Genomic DNA, 18,479 nt, shown 5'->3' with positions numbered 1-18,479 from the left:
AAAGTGAACGGTTTTCTCTTATTGCAACATCTGAATGGATGGATGGACGAATTAATTAACTGATCTATAATTACTCAATTAAAAATATTTCTATCCTACCTTTCTCCCCCCCCAAAGAGAACTCAAGGTGGCTCACATCTGCTAAAAAACAGAAAATGTACACACACACACACTCACACTCACACACACACACACACACACACACACACACAAAAGAATTAAACAAGTATTATATCAAAAATGGCAAACAAAATAAAGATTAAAGCACATTTAAAACAATAGAGCACAACAATCTCAGATCACCAGTCATTAAGGAAAAATCTGCCTGAAGAGAATGGTCTTTGCCTGCTTGAAGGAGGACAGCAAAGATGGAGCCAACCTGGCCTCCTGTGGGAGGGAGTTCCAAAGTCCGGGAGCAGCAATAGACAAGGCCCTCTCTCATGTTCCTACCAAGCGTACCTACAGTGGTGTCTCGCTTAACGATTACCTCGTTAAACGACGAATCTGCTTGAGGATGAGGTTTTTGCGATCTCTTTTTTAATGGGCAACAATGTTTTAATGGGCAAAAGTCGCTTCCCGACGATCGGTTCCCTGCTTTGGGAACCGATTCTTCGCATTATGACGATCAAAACAGTTGATTGTCGGGTTTCAAAATGGCCACCTGCTGTGTAAAATGGCTCCCCACTGTGCTTTAGGACGGATTTTTCGCTGCACAGGCATTGGAAAATGGCCGCCCTATGGAGGATCTTCACTGGACACTGAGGTATTAAGCCCACTGGAACGCATTGAACGGTTTTCAATGCGTTTCAATTGGCTTTTTTATTTCGCTTGATGAGGATTTCGCTCTACAGTGATTTCGCTGGAACAGATTGTCCTTGGCACCACTGTATAAGGGTAATGGGACTGAGAGAAAGGCCTCTCCGGATTATCTTCATGCCCAGGCAGGCTCATAGAGGGAGATGTGGTCTTAAATAGCTTAGAAACAAGCATTTAGGGCTTTATAGGTTAAAACCAGCATACCTGTGAGGGTGGTGGGACCGAGAGAAAGGCCTCCCCTGATTATCTTAATTCCCGGGCAGGCTCATAGTGGCAGATAAGGGCTTTTAGATAGCTAAACATGCCTTCTGTCTCAGTATCTTTTCTTAATCCAAAATTTGAGGCTACCAAAATAGGAAAATTTAAAACTGAAAGCATCCACACTGATTCCTAACCCGAGTTCAAGCCACTCAAATAAAGCTAGAGAAACAAGGACTCAAGAGCTTTTTGAAAAGCTGTCACTTCAGCAAGGAGAAAATTGCACTTCTACACAAATGGAAATTCTAGCATTTTCAGTCTGTTTGTAGGCACCTCACCTTTAACATAAATGAATCTTTGTCCTGTACTGACTATAATGACACTAGAACAGAAAATGCTTCCTCATTTAAATGTGTAATGTTCCAAGAGGCATTGTAGGTTCTTTAGTTGCTACTCTGAGATGGGCTTAGACTCTCGTACTGCCATCTGTATGTACAGTATTTTATGAACATTTTTAAGAGTAAAAAATAAACTTTTTAAGAAACCCTTATTGCTTTGCAAAAAAAAAACAGACCATCCAAAACCCTTTCGTCCTTTTCTACTGGATAGGACAAAAGCAACATTCTTTTTTAGCCCTATTCAGGCATGACCCACTTTGTCTTCTTCCACACTGATCAGCAGAACGCCTAGTCCTGCCCCAACTACTCACATATCAAGTGAAATCTCTAAAGAGGAGAGGTTTCTATTTGCATGCAGGCTTTGAAAACCTCAACAGAAATAAGAAATGCTCCCCCTACTGGTTTAAGAAGACAAATAATGCCCTTATGTTGCCTAAACGGAAAGGTTTCACTTAACACTAAACCAACAACTGTTGAGCAATTAAGAATGGTAGCAAAATTTTAAGGTGTCCTCTGCCGATTTTACTTTGCATGGTTAGCAAGACTGCATGGCTTGGCCCATTACTCCATTTCGTGTTTTTTTTTTTTAACTGTAATACGAAATGGTTAGTTCTTACTTCCATACTTGTGTGTGCGGCTCTTTGTTTTGCTCAGATTTAGAAAAGCCTCCTATGCCATTTCTTGCCTCACCTCCATTTCTGGATTTTATGACCTCACGGAGCACAGCAAACCTCATAGCAAGTTATTTTTTGTGGTTTGGATTCTACACAGAAGTGGCAAGAGGCCTACAGATACCTTTCATATCTTGTGGACCTTTAGGTCTTTTCTATTCACCTTCTACTCTCCTTCTCTTTGCATCTGAGTGTGCATATATACCTGCTGACATAAGATACAGTTTTATGCATCTAATAAAGCCTACCAACAGAGTATCGCTTCCAACATGATTCTGTTTTCCTTTAATCAAAACAGGAAACCATCAAAAATCTATAAGAATTCCAGAAGCCTCTTTGCAAAAGCATAACACCAGCCTCTTTGCACTCTTGGATCAGAGACCATGCCAGTGGGGAAGAAACCCCAGAAATCAGAGGTGTGAGGAAATTTGTTTATGAACAATAACTCCCAGAATTTCACCAGCAGCTTAGACTTCTGGGAATGATAGTCCAAAAACAGAAATACATCTGTTTGAATGTCAAACTATGAGGAGGTACCATGAGAAAAGTCAGTAAGAGATACTTCAGTGTGGGCATGCAGCCGGACCACTTCCAAGAAACTCTTTGGATTCTGGGTTCTATAATAAGAATGCTATGGAGCTAATTATCGCCAACCCAAGCCATCCTATTGTACCATATTTATTATTTATTTATTTAATTTATATCCTGCCTATCTGGTCGGTTAAGACCACTCTAGGCTGCTCATATGACTCAGCAGGAGATGATCTAGACGGTGGAACTGGAAACTGGCAAAGCTGCATCGAATTCCAGCAAAACCTCACTATGTTGCAGCTTCAGTTTGGCACAATGCACCTATGCAAGATCAAAGGGCAACTACAAACTTGTCCTGCCAACAGGATGGTACATTGGGACTCCTGATTTAACAGATAAACCGGTGTGTCGAACCTTACCCAGTTGCTTGTGTGAACACACATAAAGGGTACATGAGCAACGGAGGTACGGGTGCATATGTAACTGTGCCCCCCTCCCAAACATACACACACACCCAGCAGCATCACACATTTTCGTTCAGTGGTCTGCCGAAGACTTCATAACTGCAATCAGCTGAACATGGTTCAAGAGATCAAACGTTTGTAGATCTTAATAACTAGGAGGTACATCCCTGTCTCTCAACCACAAGAGCTCTGTAACAGCATTCAGCCAAATGCAGTCACAAAAGCCTGTTGTAGACCTTCAGGCTCAACATGCAAAGGTCTTTCTGCTGCAGAGGAACACTCAGGAAAAATGAATAATGCTTTTATGATTCCCCACATCCCCCCCCCACCATCCATCTAGCTTTATACATGCACAGGCACAAGCCTGAGAAGAGCTGAGGTCTGCATCAACACCACTGATTTAAGTGACAAGAAACCCAAACAGCCATTTATTAAAAACTTCTCCTGTCTGGCACCCTCCAATTCTTATGGACTACATTTCTCACCATCTCCAAACAGCACAGTCATTAATACATTAACATTTAATAACTACATTGCCAACTATATGTAATCAACGCACATAACTAGTTTTGCCACATGCATACCCGGAGTCAGGATCCAGATATCTGTTTTTCGACTATGACTCACACTGGCTATGCTACCTGAGGAATTCTGGGAATTGTAGTCCAAAAACACAAACCGGCGCACCTCTTATATCCAGCATTATTTCTCACAAACATTCCCCCACTACCACCAAGAGAGGTATGTATCTCACACAATTAATGAGGGATTCACATGATTTCCCAATTATTTAAAAAAAGGATTAGATTAGTATGAAAGAAGTTTGGCGAAATGTCAGATTGGGAAAACCCAGATTCAAATCTTTGCTGAGCCACGGATTCTGTCTAAGAGTAATTATCTTCCAACCAAACCCATCTCACAAAGTTGATGTAAAAATATAAATGGAACAGGATGTATATGTGTGTGGGCTACCTTGAGCTCCCTAACAAAGATTTTAAATTAATTTATTATTTATTTATTTACAATATTTCTTTCTTGCCTTTCTCCTTAAAAAGGACCCAAGGCAGCTTACATAATTAAAAAGACAATATTTAAAAGCTAAAACAGTAAGTGTACAAATATTTAAAAGATTAAGAAAGAATTATTCTATTAAAAGTAAAATCAACACTAAAACACATTTAAAACAAGTTTTAACAAAGCATGATAGTCCACTTAACAGTCCTTCTCAGACCACCAGTCAATAAGGGAAAGCCTGCCTGAAGAGAAAGGTCTTTGCCTGCCTGTGGAAGGACAGCAAAGAGGGGGCCTGGTCTAGCTTCCCGTGGGAGAGAGTTCCAGAGTCTGGGAGATGCAACAGAAATGGCCCTCTCCTATGTCCCCACAAAAGTGCATCTGTGAGGGTGGTGGGACTGAGAGAAAGGCCTCCCCCCCCCCCCCGATGATCTTAAAGCCCAGACAGGCTCATAAAAGGGAGATGCGGTCTTTTAGCTAGCTTGGGCCCAAGCCGTTTAGGGCTTTGTAGGTTAAAACCAGCACTTTAAATTGTGTCCGGAAACAGATTCGCAGCCAGTGGAGCAGCTATAACAGACTAGATACGCGACAGTCCAGGTAGGGAAGAGAACAAAGAGAGAGAATGAACTCAAATATTCTGCTCTATTAAAAACAAATTATTAAGGTTTCATTTTGCTCCATGTTCCATAGCACAGTTACCATTTATATAGCTATTTAGAGCGCTCAATGTGTATCACATGTATTCTCAGTGATCCTTACAATGTCAGCAAGACAGGTCAGTGTTATTATAAATTCGTCACATTAGAAAGTGGTGTCGGAAGCCGAAAGGCTCATTTCCTGTCCAAGTCTACATTGTGCCTGAGCCTACACATACACCCTTAAGTTAAACTGAGAGAAGACAGTGTTAACCTAACCAGAAAATTAAATCATTCTAGTTCTAAACTATACATGGAAATCCTGGCTCACAGTTCTAGCCATTATACTAGTATACAAGCTCTAAACAATCTTGAGAAACATACAACTATCAGGGGTCTTCTAGGGGGTCATACTGTACAAAGAACTCACGCTTCCCAAAGAGTAAGGGATAGTTTGATTCTTTTCTGGGTGTTTTCTTCTTAAACAATTGAGAAACAACTGATGTAATTAAAAGAGCCCCCATACTAGAGGTGCCCATAATACTTAAACAAAAAAAAATGTAGATGGTTTGGTTTTGTTTTAAAGGGAAATAGCATTAACTAACTAGGGAGTGAATTCCACTGAAGTCTGTAGGATCTGCTGCTGAAGAAAAATATACAGATAAGGTCAGAAGTCTTGGCTAGGGTAAGATTTAAATTTATCAATGACAAAGACTAAAGGATGGGAGGAGCCCTTATCACATCTGCAGACCACATAAAACTGGCAGAAACAACTATCGGAAGGCAAGTGGAAGAATTTAGCAGAATAAAAAAACGGGGACTCAGACTAAGAAAATGAAGTGTAGCTCACCAAACCAAATGAAAAAAGTAAAGTTTAGCACATAGGCACGCACAGACACACACAGACAAAGATGAAACTACGTACTTGACTTGGCAGTAGTATAACATGAAAAGCATGTTCAAGAATTCCGGCTTGATTACATACGGAACACGAACCAGTAAAAAACATTTGCCAAAGAATGGTAGTAGTTCTACTTTATTTTGTGTTCGTTCAGCCAAATCTGAAGTGCTATGTCCAGTGCTGGATGTCAGACTTTGAGTGATAACACTCTTCAAACATATGAAAGGGTGTCACACAGGAGAGAGCAAAGATCTTTTCTCCGCTGTCCCATGAGGCAGGAATTGCTCTAATGGGCTTAAGTTACAGAAGGACAGATTTTGGGTGAACTTTAGTAGAAACTGCTTGACAATGAAACCAATAATGGGTGGAGGGCACTCTTTATCACTGGATTTATTCAAGCAAAGACTGGAATAAATATGTGATTATCTCTTAGTTTCCTGCAGGAAGTGAGACTAAAGGTCAACCAAGACCAATCAACCTGTGCGGATTTTAGAATTTGCATACAAAACAGGGACTTCTTTATTCATAGCTTTACCCATTCTATTACACCACCTCTACCTATTAAGCCATATAGTCAGCAATCTCAAAAAATCAATTACAGTATCATGGGTCTTACAGGATTGTACTGGAAAAAAAGCAGACAGCAGACAGAAAGAAACTACATTTTCTAAAGCATACTGGGGGGGGTCTTAAGTAGAGTTGAGAAGCAAGAGATTCAGTTTAGATCACTATCATGCAAAGTCAGCTTTAGTGTTGAGAGCAAAACCCTATTGTTATGCTTTGTTTCAAAGGCAGATTGTGTTACCCTCCATTTACAAACGAACCATTAAAATATTTGCATTCCAAAAGTAAAGAAATGCCTGCTTTTTTAAAAAAAACAATACTACAGAGAACCAGGACACATTTAAAAAAAATTTATCTGCCTTAAACTCTTGCATTCATTCCTTTGGCCAGTTACTTCCTCTACTATTCTACATTTTAACATCAAGCCTACACAAAACTGAAAACACGTGGAATGCTAAGAATAGGATGGCTTCTCTTTCTCAACCCTAGCAAAAGAGTGGAGTGGGGGGGGGGAGAGAAGGCAGGTCCTTTCAACAGATCTGCCCACCCGAAACAAAGGAAGACAAGTCTGAAGCTATTTTATTTTTTCCCTCCAAGCAGCCCTCAGGAACACCACCTAGAAAGAGAACCGAGACCCCTTCCCTTGAAGATTCCCCACTCTCTCAATAAATCTGGGTTGGTGTATTTCCCCCCCCCCCCTGCTTCTCACCCAGTCGACAAAAGCGCCCCCTGGAAAGACTTGTCTTCGTTTTATCCACTGGCTCGCTCTCTTCCCCCCCCCCCCACTACCCACCCTCTTTTTCTTTTTGTCCTTTGCTGGCCCTAAATCTCATCCTTAAGAGAAGGGAAAGTAGCAGCTCTCTCCAAGTACTGTACCTGTCGGATAACCTCACTTATTTATTATTATTACTGTATTTTTAAAAAGTAGTAATTGGATTTAGGTCAATTGCACATCTCAAAGCATTGTGTTGGTGGGGGCGCTGGAGGGGGTGGAGTCGAAGGGAGTAGACTGGCACCGATTTTCATAAAGGGCCAGCTCCCCTCTCTCTCTCTCTCTCTCTCTCGCCCCCCCCCGCGCCCATGTGAATATGAAGATAGTAGCCACACCTGAAAGCCAGGAAAAACGGGGATTGGGCGGAGGGGGGGGGCAAACGAGAGAAGATGAATGCTCGGTCACCCCACCCCAGAAGAAAAAAAAAGGGAGGGAAATAATTCGTGACGGGGGTTTCACAGAAGGGGAGTAACCAACCCCTCAGGGGAACTCTTCCAAGAGCCCCCCCCAACCCAACCCACCTATCCCCAAGCGTAGTGGCACGTTTCCCAAACACGCTTCCCTCTCCTCCTCTTCCCCCCCCCCCACATACACTTCGCCGCCACCCTCGTTGCTATTCTTTACTCAAACGCCAGGGCGGACGCAAACGCACATAGGCCGGGGGGGGGGGGAAAGAGGTTACCTTCCCGCTTCTTTAAAATGCACACGCACTAAAGGTGGGTGGATGGGGGGCCGCTTACAACAAGTGTAACAAAAGGAAGAAACGGCCCTCCCGCCCTAATCACACACACTCCTGAGAAGCCGCAACCCGTTCGCCCGCGAAGGCTCTCCGACCCCTCTCCAAGACATACTTCTTCGCTTAGGGATAAGCCCCATTGAACTCGTTGGGGATGCACTTCCCGAGGAAGGCCTGCAAGGGAACCGCGGAGGCGGGGGCTGGCACTCTGAACTTGGGCAGGAAACCCTCTTCAACTCGGTCGGGGGTTGACTTCCCAGCTTTAAAAAAATGAGGGGTTTGGGGGGAGGGGGGAAGGAATCGATTAAAGTTGAGGCCAAGCTTTCCCCAAGGGGGAAAAGATTGGGAAGGAGGGGGGGGGAGAGGGAAAAGTGACATCCCATAATGGTGTTCATTCAAGGCTAACCCCCCCCCTTATCAAGAGGAAGTGATGCATGCCTGAGTCGTGTAAAGGTGAGATTTCTGCTTTCCAAAGCAGGGTGGGGGGTGAAGACTCACCAGGATCAAAGTCTGGAACGACTGCTTGATATTGGGGTCCCACTCGCATGCCTCCACCTCCTGATTTGAAGAGGGGGAAAGGAAGAAGAAAACATAACTGTTTAATTGTTAGTTTTTTAAAAAAAACAAACAAAAACAAACTGATGTACGGTTTTGTCCAAAAGTCTGCAAGCTTTGATAAAAGAGTTTCATGTTGTTGGCCTCTTTCCCCCCCCCCTTCAGCTACAGACACACACAATCCCTCTCTCCCAGGAGACTCACCATGCTCTTCATCGCTGGAAGATCCGGAGCTGCCTTCTTCCCAAGAGTGGTGGCTGCTGCTATTCCCATTGGGCGCTGCTGCCGCTGCCAAACTTTTATTATTCCCATTGTTACTGTGGTTGGCAGCGCCGGCGGAAGCAGAGGCGCTGTTGGACGCGCTACTTGCGCCGCTTGCATTATTGTTCCTGCCCCTTCTTTTTCCCGACACCTCTGCGCCCTTTTCGATCATGGCTGGCATTGGGGGGGGGGTAGGTAGGCGGGTTAAAAAAAAAAGGAAGGAAAAAAAAGGAAAAGAGACCAGAATCAAAAATTGAGGAAGGGTGGGATATTAAAATAAAAATTAAAAAAAAATACAAGCTTTCCTATTCTTCTCCCCCCCCCCCAAAAAAAGGGGGGAAAGAGGAAGCAACGCCTGGGAAGTTCTCAGCAAACTGTAGGCTCCTTGCGTTGCTGCAGATTTTCAGATTCTTGGTGTCTTCTCTCCTCTTTTAATATATATATATATATATTTATTTTTTCAAAACTGGCTGCATTGAAAGGCTAGGTTCGAACTTTGACGCTCATCTCTTTCCCGTCTACTTCCCTGCACTGGGACTAGGCACTGTCAACCCGAATTGCTAGGCTCCCCCATGAGCCGGCCCTCCCGCGCGCCTGATTGGTCGCCCCCACATTTTGGGAAGCTTTTCCCCCTTTCCCCATTGGCCTTCTCCAGGCGTCCGTCAAAGCCGGCCCGGCGCTTCCGTTTGCAAATGTTAGGTGGAGAGGCGGATCACCCCGCTCTACGTGGTTGGGGCTTTGCAATCTCTACGCCCAATGATACAGCTTGTTCCAAGGGCTACAATTGTATCTTTATAGAGGGAAAGGGAAAAGAGTGACGGGGAAAGCGTGGAGCCGGGGGGCGGGGGGGGGGGGAGAGAGAAAGAAACCCCATAGAGGGGGGGGGGGTCCAGCAACTGCCTTGGAAAAGGGACTCCAGCAATCCAGAGGGGTCAAAGGGACCCCCAGGCATGGGGCCGGAGGGGGGGAAGAGTTGGGGAGAAGGGGGGGGAAGCGAACGGTCTTGCTGAAGGGAGGAGAGTTGCAAATAAATGTTATTCCTTCTGTCTCATTCACACATAGAAACTCACTTCCCCATCAGAGAGCAGGGTAAGGAGTAGCATTGGGACTACTTTCTTTCACCACCACCACCACCCTCCTCTTCCTCCTCCTCCTCCTCCTCCTTGGCGGAAGGTTACCGGGGACGCGCCGAACAGTTTGAATGGGAGCTCCATACAAAGAAAAAAAAAAACTAAAACAAATACGGCCGAGAGGCTCCCGGGGGGAGGGGGAGGGCTCCCGGTCCCACTCGCGTTGCGGAGGGGAAAGAGGTTCCTCCGGAGTTGGGGGCTCCCCCTTCTCCTCACCCTCCGCTTTCCCATGGCCAAGCCGACCAACCCACCAACACCAACACCTCGTGTTTTTTTTCCTCCCAAGTGAAGCTATGGAGAAAAAAAAAAGCGGGAGGAAGACGAAGCGGGGCGGTGGGGTGGGGGTGGCCGTAGGAAAAGTCCTCTGAAATGGCTGGAGTTTTTAGTTGTCTATGTGTGCGTGCGTCATTTATTTATTTATTTAATTGTTTGTTTGTTTATTTATTTATTTATTTATTTAAACCCATCCAATTTTCGTCGCATGGCGTAGAGAGTTGAGAGAGCGAGACTAAAGATTGGCAGGCGGAGCGGGAGTGTGGTGGTGGTGTTGGGGGGGGCAAAACCTTGCCCCCTCAAAGCCATGAAGGGAACTTTCCCTGCCCATTTCCTGAGAAAAGGGACGGTTTGGGGGGGGGAAGCAGAAGGGAGAATTCTCTTAAATGTTACTGAACACTATTAAGTGAAGAAATAAGGGAGAACCTCAGGAGGCGATTTTCAAAGGTCTCCTTGAATCCCCCTCTCTTACACACGCACGCGCGCGCACACACACACACTTTTTTCCTCACACAGAGACGCAGAGCGCCAACGGTGCTTTTTCCACCCACCCACGGGCAGTCGTGCTCTTGAAAACCCACCTCAGAGGCAAGGCACACGAGCGTGTACACGCGCACGCACGCACGAGAAGGCCACTAACTTTTCTTTTTCCAACCCGCACCAAGGTTCACTCCAAAGCGGAGGAGACTTTTTAAATTTTTATTTTGGTCGTCTTCTCACACACAGCCCAGCACGGCAGGAGCGTGGGGAGCAGGAACAGGAGGAAAAGGGACCTGGAGCTTGTCAGCACTCGTTTTTTAAAAAATTAATTCTCCCAACCCCCGTAGAGAAAAGGCTGAGCAGGTTTGAAGAGCTGGCAGGACTGAGGTGGTAGCGTGCAGTGGCTACAGTCTGCCTCTGTTTTGCTCTTCCCTGTCTCCCTCCCACCGACCGCCCCCCCCTTTTGTTGTTGTTGTTGTTGTTGTTGTTGAGGAAACTGAGTACAGAAAAAATCATGGACCTGCCTCGCTTTCTTTTCTCCCCCTACTGTTTTCTAGTCACAGTCAACACAGTGAGACTTTGTTTAAAGGTGAGGTTTAAGAGGGTAGTTTAAAAACCATCATATAAATCAGGAGGCCAGCCTCCATCTGAAATGCCCACCAATTGGGACACCTCTCTGGGTCTCCATGTTGTGAGAGAGTGTCTACCCTGTAGGGTGATCGCAGTTCCATTTGGCCCCTATTCCCCCTGCCTTCATCCTAAGGAAAAGTTCCCAGAAGTTCCTAGTAGGGAACTCCTGTACTACGGGAGAGACATTTATATTCTTCACCAAACTATAAATCCCAGGATGTCCCTAAAATGGAGCCATGGAAGAAAAGTAATTTTTTAAAAAATTTACTTAACAATGTGATGCAGCTATCTGTTGAATTTCAGTGGTTGGTTAATGAAGAAAGGGCCTCCTCCAGATTCTGATATGTTGCCCCCACCCTAGACACATTGCCTTCTTAGCCAGTCCACCCTCCCTAACTTCAACTGCTATTAAGAAAGTTGAATATCCTTTTACTGTACTTTTATTTTGTGGTTTTTTGCTATTTTAATTAGCGATGTTTTGCATTCATGTTCTTTATTATTCCTGTCGTTGTTTTTACTGCCCTCTTGCTGTATGTATGCTGTCTTGAGGCCACTGCAAGTAGGCAGATAGTCACCTAAAAAGCAGAAAAATGCATAAATCCTGGCGTCATGACAACAGTGGAATACTGTGTATATTTATTTAGAGGTAAGTCCCAATGCATTCAGTGGGACTTACTGCCCCCAAATGTGCATGGACAGGAAAGATTGACAAAATTAATGGTGGAAACCAGGAAGTAAGCAGGAATGGGAATGTGAGTCGGATTTAAGCTGCACCAGGAACTCAACTCAGTTTTTTTTCTCAATGACTTAGACTCAACTTGTGAGTCAGACCCATTTTTCTGAGTTGTGTTCTTGAGCCCCTATTTTTTTAATGAAAGACACCTTAAACCCAGAAAGGAGGGACAGGCAAACAACTGAGGAGGTAGCCACTGGGAGGGAGGATTTTCAGGGGGGGGAAGGTGAGTCATGGAGGGCAGATGGGACCAAAAGTGGGTGGTTCACAAGCCTCAGACCTCCCCACATACACCCACACAGAACTCACCCCCACCCTCCCTTTTTTTCTGGGGGGAAATCTTATTTTTAATAAGGACCCAGATTTGGGACTCATAGACTTGCCAACATCCCTATTTCATGGAATGTTTCAGGAAGTTCTCATTTTCATTAGTGACCACAGTAACATTTATACTGTACGTATGGAACCCTTATGGTCATGTAACGCCGATTTTATTCTCAAGTGGAAAGTGCTGAGCCACTACTGGGATTCACAGGTTTGCTCACTTATGTAACTCACATAAGTTATCTTAGGCCAGTTGCCAACTGTATGCTTATCCTACCTTACAGGATTGCTGTGAAGTGAAAGGGAAGGAGACATGGATGCATCTTAGAGCTCCTTAGTAGAAATGCAGGAAGGAGGGTGTAAACTGAAAGGGGTACTGTATATGTGGCCCTCCAGATATTGTGGGATTGTAACTCTCATAAACTCCAGCCATCACAGCCTATGGCGAAGAATGTTGGAATTTGGAGTCCAACAACCTCTACAGCAGTGTCTCCAGTCATTCTTGGACTACAACTCCCAGAAGCCTTTGCCAGCACAGCTAGTAGTGCAGGTTTCTGGGAACTGCAGTCTAAGAAAGTTTGGGGATCCAAGATTGACAATCACTGATTTCATGGGGCAAAAGCTTCCCTACCCTGGTAAAAATGTTATCCTGTGCCCTTTCTTCTAGCAAACACTTTCTCCAAGTGTGGATCCTTACATGGCCAAAAACAGCACCACTGGAATCAAGTGGGTTTACAACAGAAGATACTGGAGACTGGACTGCAGGTAAAGTATGTGTTGTTCTACTGTGCTCTGCCCTCTCATTAAACAAACAGGTCAATCCTGCTACAAAAACCCTGAGCTCAGGTTTTGATTTAGGCAAGCCTTCTGGAAATACTCATGATGCTATTATTTACTGTAATTCCTGCAAAGTGTAGGCAAGATGTAATAAAAGAATTTTGGTCATTTCACTTTTTAAAAGCCGAGAAATAAATTGATCTGGCTGTGGTTTGTTTGGGTCTCCTCTCCAGGCCCTGCTGTGAAGGTACTTGATTGTTGTAATTAATCAGGCAGTTTTATCAGGGTTTGGATGTGGGGGGCTTTCTGGGACACAGAGGCCTCTTATACAAGGCTTGGAAAAGTTACTATTTTCTGCTATAACTCCCAGCACCTCCAGCAGCATGGCTACTTGATTGGAATTCCAAGTGGCATTACTCTACTCTGTAACTTTTTTTTTGCATGTTCCACTTGTAGTGTGCCTGTTTTTTTAAAAAAACTACAGGAATGAATGGTAGCTTTCATTACGTGGAGATTGAGGGCAGAAATAATTGCAGGCAATTCGGGACAAGATTGGATGCAGCTAAAACTTTCCTCTGCTCCTGGAGATACCCTTTAGAGGAGAGAAGCAGATTTTGTGAATTTTGTTGCATGCATCCCATTGATTTTATTGTGTGCAAGCTAGTGGGAACCATTACAATCAATGCCAGGCCTACCTACCTCTCACTCGCTGAACAGTGACAGAATTTTAGAAAGTGACCAACAGGCAACTAAATGACAAGACTTTTCCTAAAGTTACTCCTGTTCCAACAGCATCCTTCAGGCCCGATTAAATGTGATGCTGGATATTTGAATATGAAAAACTAATCACTGTACAGAATTCAGTGTCCTTAGCCTTAAAACTAAACTAGGTTGCCAAAATCTAAGCACAAAATATTAGCAAACCAAGGATTTATGGCCAAAGGATATATAGCATTGCTATGCACACAGTTTGATTTACAGTATATTGTTACATGTACACCCAATAAATAAATCATAACATAAAATAAAAACATGATACCAAGGCAGTGAACTCGGAGTAAGCTTTTACACAAGGGCTAAGAAGCTATAGGTTCTGCCCACATGTAGCAGCTTGAGCACAGATATTCTGGCAGCTAGTTCAAGCTAATTAATGAAGTTACCTGATTGTATGCCAGTCCCATGACCAGATAAATACTTTCAGTAAGCTTTCACAGCTTCCTGAATGGAGAAAAAAGAACAACAACAAAACAGGCTTTTGAACAATGTGTCTCTAAAAAAAGACCTAACATCTTTACAGTAGAAGGATGATGTAACCTAGACTGTACTTTTGGCTACCTCCAAATAAAGCTTTTGGTGTACAAGGTGAACATAGGAAGCTACCTTCTTCTGTGACAGTTCATGAAGCTCTGTGTAATCAACACTGACTGGCAGCAGTGGCTTTTCAAGGATCTCAGAGACTTTATCTTTCCCAGCCCTACTTGAGGACCATTGGAATTCCCTGGAGGTCTCCTGTCTAAAAACTTAGTAAGCCTTATTTTGTCAACACAAAAATCCTAAATTTTTTTAAAACTTTATTTATATCCCGCCTATCTAGTCTCATTGAGTCCACTCTAGGCGGCTTACAGCAAGCACAATACAATATATTAAAACAATTTTAAATAGGGGAAAAACTTTAGACAAGATGGGATGAACACTACGAAAGGGGAAAAAGAGGGAAGATTAGGAGTTGGCTGAGGGGAAGGCCCACCGAAACATCAGTGTTTTAATTGATTTTTTAAAATACCCAGCGAGGGAGCCGCCCGAATGTCAGGGGGAAGGTTATTCCAGAGGCGAGGAGCCACCGCCGAGAAGGCCCAATTTCTTGTCTTTTCTTTCCGGGCCTCTCTCGGCGTTAGGCTCCTCAGCCTCACCTCCTGACTCGCGCGAGTGACACAGGTAGAACTTGGTGGAGGTAGGCTTTCCGCCAAGTATCGAGGCCCTAAGCCGTTTAGGGCTTTATACGTAAGCATCAACACTTTGACGTCGATGCGGAATCGGATGGGCAGCCAATGCAACGTGGCCAGAGTGGGTGAAATGTGTTGGTATTTTTTCACACCACTGAGGAGTCTGGCCGCGGCATTCTGCACCACCTGTAATTTCCGCAGCAGCCTCAAAGGCAGCCCCACGTAGAGCGCGTTGCAGTGGTCTAATCTTGAGATTACGAGTGCAAATCAGACAAGATCAGGTATGTTCAGGGTTGTGCGATGGATTGCCCTTCATTTTCCATGGAATTGTATAGCAATGTAGGGGAGGGAGCCAATAACAATGTACAGCAGTACCTTTAAGGCTAATATTTATTTCAGTCTGAGCTGAATGGAAAGATGCAATTGACTGTAGTTTTAGGACCCAAGTTTCTACTTCTTTAGAGACATTGGGCATAAGTCTAGACCACAGGTGTACAATACATAATTCAGTGTACAACACACTGTGTGGAGAACTGGGGGGGGGGGGCTTGAGGCAAATTGGAATACCAGTAGGAAAGTAGTAACACCTTACTATGAGCTTCCAAGGTGCACAATTGTTAACACAGTTATTGAATTCTCAAGGTGTTGTTGATGTTGCTTAGTCTAGTATGTTGCAACGAGAGTGGGCCCATTGAATCAGTAGGGATTTGGTTAGTCAACTCCTCCATAAATTTCATTGATTTGATGAGCTTTCTCTAGTTACAATATACTACACAAAGTAATAGAGTTTCAGCCATAAAGTGCTAAAAGCCCTAAATTCCTTAATTAATCCAGTAAATGCACACTGGAATTTTTTAACGTAACCCACTTCAGCTGTTTCCTCTCAAATCTTGCTTGGCAATTCTTTTTTTTTCCCCTACAATAACCACTTTGAGATTAGCAACAGAGTATTCCTGACGAGTTATATAGCACAGGCTTCTTTTCATTGTCATTACTGGATTTGTGTCCATTTATTATTTTGTTCAGAGTCTGTCGTTTCTCCCATGTGTAAAAATGCAAAGGAGCATTACTGGCCGAGGATATTGTACAACATATTAGAAGATGAAAAGCAAAAGAGCCCCAAATGCTGTTGGTGACATCATTAGTACCTTTCTAGTGCTGCCAGAGTAAAAGGAGAACAAAGATGGGAGCTGTAGATGACATAACCAGTCACATGTGCTGTCATTCTCTCTTTTCTGTCTGCCCAGTAATTGCTGGTTCCTGGGTCCCCTTCTTGCCCTGACAATTTGTTTTTTTCACCTCATGGAGTGAATACTGTATTTTAGGAAATGCCTGCTGTAAATCAGAGCAAATGTGGTCGCATTTGACAGCCCAGCTGTAAGTAAAAGCTTTTGTTCCATATCTGGAGTGCAAGCTGGAGGCATGTAAGCATGTGCAATTGTCTGTGAGTTTGCAAAATAATGGCTAAAATCCTGTTGACATAAAGCTATGCCAACCAAAAACAGATCCAGTGCTGGAAATAATTTAAACAAATTGAAAGCTTCCAACCCCCTCTCCCTTTCATGTCCTGAGGCTTCCTAGGGCTCTCATTTACCCGGAGAAAGCCTTAGAAGCCTTGGGACATGGAAGAGGAAGACTTTAATGTTCAAAATCTTTCTTTCTTTCTTTTCTTTCTTTCTTTCTTTTCTTTCTTTTCTTTCTTTCTTTCTTTCTTTCTTTCTTTCTTTCTTTCTTTCTTTCTTTCTTTCTTTCTTTCTTTCTTTCTTTCTTTCTTTCTTTCTTTCTTTCTTTCTTTCTTTGCAATAATAAATTGTAAGAATATAAACTTGCACAAACATACAAAACCTGTACATTAGGGAACGTTTTAGTATAATAATGAGGTAGGCATATAAGTATATACATAAGCTTCTTAGAAATGAACTTCTTAGAAATACTCATTCCATACCTGGTCTGACACATTAACAATATTATATTACAACACAGCAGTGTCAAACAGCTTCACCTACTCCATAAGCGTATGGAGACTCAGGCAGACACCCCATCATGACCAAAAAAAACCCCCACCCTCTGGATTATGTCTGGGCCACCAGCAGAACCTATGAAGAGTTAAGGGATGGATATATTGAGCTAAAGGATTTTGAAAGGACAAAAAAGTAACAATTCCAAGCACTGCCTGATCCAAAGTGTGGTTGTATAAATAAACTGGACAGGGCAGGGAAGGAAGAGACACTTGAAGGTCTTAGGGATGTGCTTGCTCATAGCCTACTAGTCTGTTGATCCTCAGGCTAAATATTTTTTGCACAAAGATATTAGCACATTCGTAGAAAAATTGAAATACCGTGAATATATGAATAAGAGACACATGGTGCCACTGCAGCATCTACAATGAGCCAGGTGAGTATTTAATATAATGAACAGAGAACATTTCAAATTTTCAAGCAATTTTGAAATGTACGTATATTTCCTATTAATCCAAGCAAATTGCTAAGGCACTGAGGTGTGACATATTTCAATTATACCATGGAAACTGTATTTCTTTAACAAACTGCTACCCATCATTGTACTTTGGTCTTATGAGTAATCTCACCTTTGCACTGTGAGCTGTTGCGTTTTAGCAATATATATATATATATAAATTGTCTCCTTTTGGCATGCGGGGGCATAATCTTCTGTAAGTATGCTTCCGTTTCATCTGCTTGTTGACTTTAAAAAAACACCACATGTACTGCAGAACTCCTTGAGTTTTCCTAATCATATGATGGGACGTGGATGTGATGCCATTTAGTGGATTGCAGCTGATGGCCTGGGTGTGAAGAAAAACACTGCAAGGGAAAGTATATCTATAGCCTACATTGCACAGACGCTGAGCCTTATGCTACATAAGTATATGTAACATACAAAGTGTGAACTAGTTTAGTCTTTAAAATAAAAAGCTGAGCTGAGATAAACTGCAAATCTAACAAATTTATCTCTTAACTGTCGCCAGAGTTCTAATCCTCAACAAAACCATCAGCAGCCATTTCTCTGCTCTTCCATAAAATTGCCATAGCATCCTTGGTAAATCCAAGAGGTTGCTAAAAACCTCAGTTCTAAGGTCTCCCAAACAGGTTTGATTTTCTGGTTTTCCTCACAGCCTACCATCATCATAGGCATCCTTCAGTCTCGAGAGACTATGTTAGCGTGCTCTGTATGGAGGACTTGGAACAGCGTCTAGTGTTTTCACAGAGCACGAAGCCTGGGTAAAATAATATGGAGGATAGGCTGTTACCAAAGCAGTAAATCCCCCCTCTCCACATCACTGAAATAGTCCAATGGAAAGGCAAGAGCCAATACAACTGGTTTCAGCAACGTTGCAGGAGTTGACAGAATGACACGAACTGCCTCCGGGACTCCAGCTCTGGATTTTGCCTCGAGGTTAACTCCTGAAGCCTTTTCCATCAGTGGATATAGCCACAAGGCAGTGGAGGTTTGAAATCAGATTTTTCCTTCTCTTAGATGGGCTGCCTTCCAGGGCTGAATGAGTCCCACCTACCCGGCCCGTTCCCTCACGGCATGGAGGACGATGGCGGCGCCTCAGTGGGGGTTTGAAATCAGAGTTTTCCTTCTCCTCATCTAGAAATAAAGTCCAAAACCTATTTTCAACCCTTCAAAACAGTTCTCTCCAACCCGATGTCCT

General features: G+C 43.5%; 1 protein-coding gene and 1 long non-coding RNA gene across 6 annotated transcripts in view; one reads left to right on the top strand and one right to left on the bottom strand.

Moving 5' to 3' along the window:
* RCOR1 (REST corepressor 1) overlaps nt 1-18,479 on the bottom strand; it is a 192,008-nt gene that overhangs the window by 162,027 nt on the left and 11,502 nt on the right. For 2 of the 5 annotated variants that reach the window (XM_078383798.1, XM_078383797.1), the window contains exons 3-5: nt 14,021-14,078; nt 8,457-8,687; nt 8,196-8,255 (exon numbers count right to left, since the gene is read on the bottom strand). In XM_078383798.1, the coding sequence (XP_078239924.1) occupies nt 8,196-8,255; nt 8,457-8,685 (289 nt within the window). In that variant the 5' untranslated portion in view covers nt 8,686-8,687; nt 14,021-14,078. Of the gene's footprint in view, nt 1-8,195; nt 8,256-8,456; nt 9,246-14,020; nt 14,079-18,479 lie in introns of those variants that run through there. The other 3 variants (XM_020793631.3, XM_072986692.2, XM_020793629.3) reach the window with 3 other exon arrangements.
* Nucleotides 9,404-18,455, top strand: LOC144586101 (uncharacterized). The gene is made up of 2 exons (XR_013540834.1): nt 9,404-11,672; nt 12,751-18,455. It is a non-coding gene; the product is annotated as an uncharacterized LOC144586101 (long non-coding RNA).

The sequence above is a fragment of the Pogona vitticeps genome, chromosome 1 (assembly GCF_051106095.1).
Source record: "Pogona vitticeps strain Pit_001003342236 chromosome 1, PviZW2.1, whole genome shotgun sequence".
NCBI lineage: Eukaryota > Metazoa > Chordata > Lepidosauria > Squamata > Agamidae > Pogona > Pogona vitticeps.
This window is presented reverse-complemented; position numbering and strand designations above follow the sequence as displayed.